The 7405-nt window shown below is 35.4% G+C and overlaps 1 protein-coding gene across 2 annotated transcripts; it reads left to right on the forward strand.

The window, feature by feature from the left end:
• Positions 1-325: 325 nt before the first annotated feature.
• On the forward strand, positions 326-6623 carry LOC147402342 (endo-1,3;1,4-beta-D-glucanase-like). 2 transcript variants are annotated; one of them, XM_086443954.1, is made up of 8 exons: positions 326-535; positions 1738-1759; positions 3282-3405; positions 3496-3586; positions 3730-3819; positions 4732-4832; positions 5656-5792; positions 6194-6623. In XM_086443954.1, the coding sequence occupies exons 1-8, from the start codon at positions 388-390 to the stop codon at positions 6267-6269; spliced, it is 789 nt and encodes a 262-aa protein (XP_086300080.1). In that variant the 5' UTR covers positions 326-387; the 3' UTR covers positions 6270-6623. The 2 variants fall into 2 exon arrangements, with proteins under 2 accessions (XP_086300080.1, XP_086300081.1); XM_086443955.1 differs by lacking the exon at positions 6194-6623 and having other exon boundaries at positions 328-535; positions 5656-6002.
• The last annotated feature ends 782 nt before the right edge of the window (positions 6624-7405 follow it).

Here is a 7405-nt window from a genome sequence, read left to right on the forward strand (position 1 = left end):
GGTAAAACAGTAAAATAACATATGAATTTTAATCCATCAGTGAATCTGTGAAAGGGAGGTATTAGGAGGTAAAAATGAAATTATGCCAAACAACAGAGGGTCAAAGTGTAATTTATCCATTAAGTAATGACGTTAGTAGTGACGCCATTACTTTTAGAGTGTTTCATTTGTTCAAGAAAGAATCTTGTCGGGATAAGTGCCTAAGTGGGTCCAAGAACGCTCCACGTGGCAATCAAAGGGAAACCAACACCCAGAGACAGGTATCTGTCAGTTCTAATAAATACACCTATGTACCTTTTTTTCTCTTATAAAACTACACACTCCACCTAAACTCCCGAAACATCTAGCATTTTTCCTCTGTTACTGTTTGATTGGAAGAGAAAAGAGATGTCAGGCCCTCAGTGCTGCGAGAACCCACCTACACTTAGTTCAAGCCCTGGAGGTGGTAATGTTGAGGAGATTGGAGGACTCAAGACCTATGTTGCTGGATCTCCTGATTCCAAGCATGGAGTTCTTCTCATTTCTGACGTTTTTGGTAACTACCCCCTTCGATTTTCTTCTTTTAATCTCTGATATTTTGGTTTCAATCTCAATTTTTCCTTGTTTTATCAAGTGGGTCTTGTTTGTTTTGTAGTCTGTAATGTTGGGTTTTGAGAAATATTGATTGGGTTCTTTTTATAATACTTGCCACATAGAGATTTCTTTCTTATAGATCGGATCTGAATTTGAAAGTTTTATGATAATTATGTACCAATTTCTATTGTAATTGGTCTCCTCATAATACTGATTAGTTCTAGTTCCAGAATGAGCACAATTGAGATGGAATCATCTTGTACACCTTATCCCAATTTCTGGGGTTGGAAACATGAATCCCATTTCACCATTAACTTATTGTGTACAATGTCTTCAGTCAACGCTTGTTCTCTCTCTTTTGGATTGGTGGTTGCCTCGAGCATTGTGTATCTCCATTGGGGGAGAATTAGAAGTTTCCCTTGTAAGGGTTTAAAGGATATTCATCTCAAGCCCATGGCCTTGTTTGAGGTGTCTCGCTACTTGCCACCATCATCCATTTCAAATTTTATACATCTTCTCCCTTATTTTCTATCTTATTTGAACTTCCATGTTAAAATAAAAACCAACAATGGGACCGTGAAACAACATGCTATAGTGCATGTCAAAGGCTCCAAAAATTTCAAAAGGAAGGCAAAGTGTGATGTGGATATGAAAATATATAAAGACTACGTCATAACTGAATATACGATGAAATAAGATTCATCATGACAACCTAGTATTTGAGATAAGCGTAGATGATACTGATTCTTAGGTTGTTCTCATTTCCCATAATTTGCGAGATTCTAATGTTTTCATGTGCTTCTTGATTATACTTGCGGTCTCGACGCTTAATATGACAATTCTTTTATCTTGAGTTATCAAAACTGTAATGTTGTTCATTTTTATTATTTTATGAATTTTATGCCATAAACATTATATTCACCTTTTAAAGATGAATATTTGTTTTAACTTTTTAGTAAAAATTGGATTGGAAATAGAATTTGATTTGGCAAAAAGAAATTGAGGTTTTAGGATAACACATTAATATTAGTGTTGTGCTGGCTTTTGGCATAAATGATATAAGAATGGGTTATGTAGTAATGTATTAGTTATTAGCTTTATCTATGTCATCATCATTTTTGTTGCTCTAATCTTTATCTTACACAAATGACCTGTCTTTTACAGGATATGAAGCACCAAATTTGAGGTATGTCAAATTCTCATCTCTGCTCTTAGAACTAATTGATAGTAGTTTCATGGTCTATATGAAATCTTGACATAGTTATTTTGGGTTTCTCCAATTGATTCTGTTTTTTGTTTGTTGGTTGCAATTCACTCAATGATAGACTATTAGCAGGTTTTTTGTTCTCACATCTTCATTTTGAATCTATATGTCACCACCTAATGTAAAAGGTTTCTAATTTGAATATGATGGTGCAAACATATTCATAGTAGCTCATATTTATTGTCGGGAGTTCACCTCATTTTTATCCAGATGTAAATACTTGTCCGAATTGTATGTTTAGTACCCAAAAAATAAAATGTCTTCTGTGTTCTTAGCTTTGTGTTTTGATAACTGACAATTTTAGGAAAGTTGGAGGGGGGGGGGGGGGATTGAAATTGATCATAAGAATTTCATTGAAATGCCTTCTTTAACTAATGGAGTGTCTGTTCTTACTTTTCTTAAAGTGTGGTGAACTTAATATCTAAACCTTCACATGAGTTTATACATCCGGTTTATGGGAATCTATATATTTTTCAATCAGGAAACCATGAATGTTACCAAGAACAAAGCACAAGTCCTTGCAGAGACTAACATGAGGAGTCCTATAGAATTTCAATCTGTGTTGCATGTTCTATTTTTAAATGCCAGTGATATTTAAAATGACTTGTATTTTAATGCACCAGGACATCATTGAAGGGAAATTTGTTCAAAATTTTCATTTACTTGTCTGTAATACTTCCATAAAACAAGAAGTCACTGAAATAGTTAAATTTGTCAAATAGAAGAAGAGCTCCCTTTGAGGAGGGTGGAAAGATATGGGTAAGACTTCTTTGTTCTGTTTGCAAAGGGGTGGAAATGAGCAACCACAAATAGTAGAGTACAAGTTGTTTCGCACTGACATTTTTTGACATCTTGCAAGGGAGACATCGTACAAGTATATATATATATATTATTAACATTTCCTTACAAAAATTAAGTCTCAAGCTTCTTTCCTTTGATAACGAAGCATCTTTTCTTCCCTTTTTTTTTTTTCAGATCAGTTTACCAAAGCATCTTTATTTCCTAAATTCTTTCACTTACGATCCAATCCAATTCTTTTTTTCCCCCTGAAAAATGAAGAGGAACGAAAATCGTTCATTGTCTAATGGGTGGGATAAAGATCTTCTATCTTTTGGTATAGGTTCAATCCTATTGAAAATAATTTATTTTCGTCAATTTTTTGAATATATCTATAGCAAAACTATGTTTTGAATGAATTGATTAAAATATGTTTATCAATGATAAACTAAATAATTAGAGTGACCAATTTCTTAATGTTTGTTAGCTTCCTCCAAAAGTGCTTCTGCTTCCCTGGTGAATGTCTTGGTAGATATTGAACTAGAAATCATGAAATTTTTTATCTATGATTTTCTTCCTGGTAGCATGAGATATATTTATGAAGTGCTTTATAAGCATTAAAGTGTATACTTTCGAAAACTTATATCTGCCACATTGTTTCTTAAAGGAAGCTTGCTGACAAAATTGCAGCGGCTGGATTCTATGTGGTGGTCCCTGACTTTTTTTACGGGGATCCGTATGTACCCGATGCTGATAAGCCTATAATGGCATGGTTAGAATCTCATGGAGCGGTTAGTTTCTAACCTAAATGATATATGTTGGAGCAGATTTATTATGCTAAATATTGAGCATCTGAAGCCTTGTTGTAACCATTCGTGTAGGACAAAGCTGCTGAAGATGCCAAACCAGTTCTTGCTGCTCTAAAATGTAAAGGCATATCTGCCGTTGGTGCTGCTGGCTTTTGCTGGGGTGGTGAGATTTCTTTCTCCATAATTTCGTCCTTAAAAGCTCAACAGTTTGGAAAATTTTGGCTTTGAGATCTCAAATAATAGATATAAAGTGTTTGCTAAGCCTGCTGAACCTGACTAAGATTTGACATTTTCAATTCTTCTCAGCCAAGGTAGTCGCACAAATAGCAAAGTCCGATGACATCAAGGCTGCGGTAATGCTGCATCCTTCACTCGTCACTGTTGATGATATCAAGGGTATGGATGTTTTTCTCTGGACTCCAATATTTTGGTGTCATTTAGCGATGTTTAAGGGTTTTGAGGATGAAAAATTGTTGGCCTTGATCAATTATGGCATCAATATCCATGTTTGGCAACAAGAAGAATAATATTTCATGAGAAATGCTAGCAACGAAAGCCCAAGTGGTTGTTGCACCTTTATACCCCACTAAAAGACAACAAAATTGACATGCTTTCTTTTTTCTTGTATTTATATATTTTTCTTTCCATTTTCTTCCAGTTATCTCAATCTTTCTTTTTCTATCTATGACCATAAGTGGTGGAAAGGTGAAGTGAAAGTGGTGTTGGGTTGAGAGATTTTTTTTTTTTTTTTTTTTCATTTTACGTTGTGCGTGTGTATGTGAGCGAGTGGTGGGAGGGGGGCAAAAAGGTGGGGTCGCGATGGTGGTGTTGAGGGGGAGATTGCTATTTGCTAGCATTTCTCTTATTTCGTTTATGTTCTCTTCAAATCTGTAAAGTAAAAGAGGCATTTTTCGCTACTCAGTCAATTGGCTGAATTAGCGAAATCCATAATATTTTTTAAATCCCCATTTTGACTTTGGCCTATTTTGTTCACTGGAGACCTTGGGCCCCAGCCCACCCCTAAAGGTGTTAAGCGGCCATAAAACTAGAAGTTTGAGTGGTAAGTGTGGTGAATTTGGAGGATCCATGTTCTTAATTTTGCTAACAAACCTACAATGTGAGGCAGGAAGGAGTGCTTAATGGATATTTTGGTCATTTCAACTTACACCTAACTACTTAAGATTTACTCTTTTGGCTGTTTTGTTGGTCACGGAGATTTTATGTTCTTCGCTTCTTATGGTCACTGCTGAGTCGGATATGAATTAAGAGTTAGACCTATTGAAAACTGATTGGGCACACGTTTTGCAGAGGTCAAGGCCCCCCTTGCTATATTGGGTGCTGAGATCGACAAAATTTCTCCACCAGAGCTCTTGAAACAGTTTGAGGAGATTTTATCCACCAAACCGGAGGTGAGAAACACAGATTTTTTATGGTTAGTCTAGGTATCTACTACTCTTTTAACTTGATTATTGGTGTATACTTATCATCTCTGCTTGATAGAAAAATAAGAAAGTTGGGAATGTGATTCTCTTAATAAATATGTTGGGTGTGTAAGATGCATGGTTTCATAACCCATCCGAGACGTATCGCCCGAGTCGTCTTGGTATCGTCCAGCAACAAGACGATGGACAAGTCAATGTATTGGATGAGATTTAATACCCAAGTTCATTTTTCTCATCGTAGAACAAGACGGCTCAAACGTATCGGAAAACTCGTCTGAGATGACTTGGTCTCGTTCACAGACGAGACGAGACGTCAAGACAAGTTTTAAAACCATACTAAGATGAGTATTAATAAACTGGGCATGCAATATCCTTCCCATTATTATCTCCAGAACTTCACTAAATGGCAATAAAAACTTGCAAATATTTACCTTTAGTCCTATTTGCACAACCAAAGATAGAAACCTGGCTAAGATCCTCTCTCATAATGTATATTATAATATACATTTTGGAGTTTAGAGAATGTTACACGTATTATGTTGGACAATAGTTAATTTGATCTGTAACTTAGAGACAACGATACTCCACACACCTTCCCAACTTAGCTAAGTTGGCACCTACTTGAACAGTGGGTGATTGAATTAGCTTTTCTTTTCGTGTGTCTATGTCATTTTTTCGAGTGTTATATATAATTACATCAATTTCTTTGATAAGAAAATAATTGCAATATAAGCTCTGCTCTAAATTTTTTATATGGATCAACGATTTTAGAACTGTTGGCATTCTACAGGTTGATAGCTATGTGAAGATATTTCCTGGGGTAGCACACGGATGGACTGTAAGATACAGTCCCGACGATGAAGCAGCTGTGAAGTGTGCTGAAGAGGCCCATCAGAACCTATTGGATTGGTTCACCAAGTATGTCAAGTAAGAAAATATATCCAAACAAGTATGACGAGTGTGGTAGGAATTCAGTATAAACTGTATTTGCTTGACATATAATTATTATTATCGTATTAGTGAGCACAATGGGGACTGTAATAATTGACCTTATGTGAAAAATGTGACTGATATGCGGCGTGGAGGTTCTTTATGTGATCAGACTTTATTTGATCAGATTCCTCTTTGGTTCTCAAAGTGGTGATCATAATTTTGCACGATTTTTTTTTTATTATAAATTTTTTTGCCATAGTTTAGTACTGCTGAGATGGGATGGAGGAGTGGTTTGAAATATTCGATCAAAAGCTCGTTTTCTCATTTATGCAAACATCATATCATGATTATGTTGATTGGATGAATTTTGAATTTTTATTTTTTATGTGGATCAGTCTCGTTGGAACAGTAAAAACTCAACTCTTACAAAGTAAGGCAAAAAAGCCAGCTCACTTGCTTAGCCGAGTTTAGAAGTGAAGGAGCAAAGCTAGCTGAATGAACAAGCAACGGAAGAAATGATTTGTTTCACGAGCTGACACTCGCTTGTCGTGGGGTGCATTGTTGCTAGCTTGTTTGAAAATCAATTGGCTTTGTTAGGAACCCTTTATCCAATTCGAGGATCAAAGTCTCCTTGAGTTCTTACTTTTGAATGGCCTTGGGTATCGATCATAGCCACTTAGATCACCGACTAATCCTGCAGGACACAAATGTCACCACTTCTACACGTATTAGGTGTATTAGAATAAATCCCAGGCGTGGTCACTTATTTTGTTATTGAAAGAGTATATTAATTCTCACCATATCAATCTGGGTTCGTTTGGGCCACTTTACTCTTTATTTATTTCCCATTCCATAGACCATGGTTTTGTCAAAGGACTAGTCCTGTGGCAAGTGCAACACATGCACATCACACACACCAGATAAGTGAGGATGCACCCTCACGGGTGGCATCAAATAAAACCTTACTAATACATAAATATATTTATTGCTTTTGTTCAAGAATCGCGTCACCTCAACAATCATAATTTTTATAAATAAAAACATAATAATCTCAATTATTTTATCATAACCTAAAACCTTACTGATCAAGAGTTGCCTAACCAATCATAATTTTATAATTGAATTTTTATAATAATGAAGATTAAAATCCATACGGTTTTATAGACTTCAACAATCATAATTTTATAAAATAAAAGTATGATAATTTAATTTAATTGATAATAATGTTTTTAATATATTTGGTGTAACCATGGTTTTCATCTCGTACATGATTCCAATCACTTTGAGACATCTCAGTTATATTGGATAAGATAAGAGTTATTTGCCAAACTTCTAAATAAAAAGAAGAATAAAAGAGAGGAATAAAGAGGGGATCTGGGCTAGGGCCATGGTGTTTAGACTTGCTTATTATATCAAGAGGACTCGCAGATGACTGGCGAGTTCTCTCGATATGATATGATTTTTAATTGATGGTGCATGCGCATGCACCAGAGTTCTCTCAATTTTGGATAATTTTTAATTGATTGTGTGCACATCACCACCATGCATCGTGTAATTTTTTGAATAAATCCTTAAGTGTTCCCTTAGGGGTATTCAAATTAAAAACC

The sequence above is a fragment of the Akebia trifoliata genome, chromosome 5 (genome assembly GCF_017979445.1).
Source record: "Akebia trifoliata isolate Shusen 1 chromosome 5, ASM1797944v1, whole genome shotgun sequence".
Lineage (NCBI taxonomy): Eukaryota > Viridiplantae > Streptophyta > Magnoliopsida > Ranunculales > Lardizabalaceae > Akebia > Akebia trifoliata.

Coding starts and splice junctions, on each gene's coding strand:
- LOC147402342 (XM_086443954.1), top strand. CDS start 388: ATGTCAGGCCCTCAGTGCTGCGAGAACCCACCTACACTTAGTTCAAGC. Junction 536..1,737: donor TCTCATTTCTGACGTTTTTG/GTAACTACCCCC, acceptor TGTCTTTTACAG/GATATGAAGCACCAAATTTG. Junction 4,833..5,655: donor TTTTATCCACCAAACCGGAG/GTGAGAAACACA, acceptor GGCATTCTACAG/GTTGATAGCTATGTGAAGAT.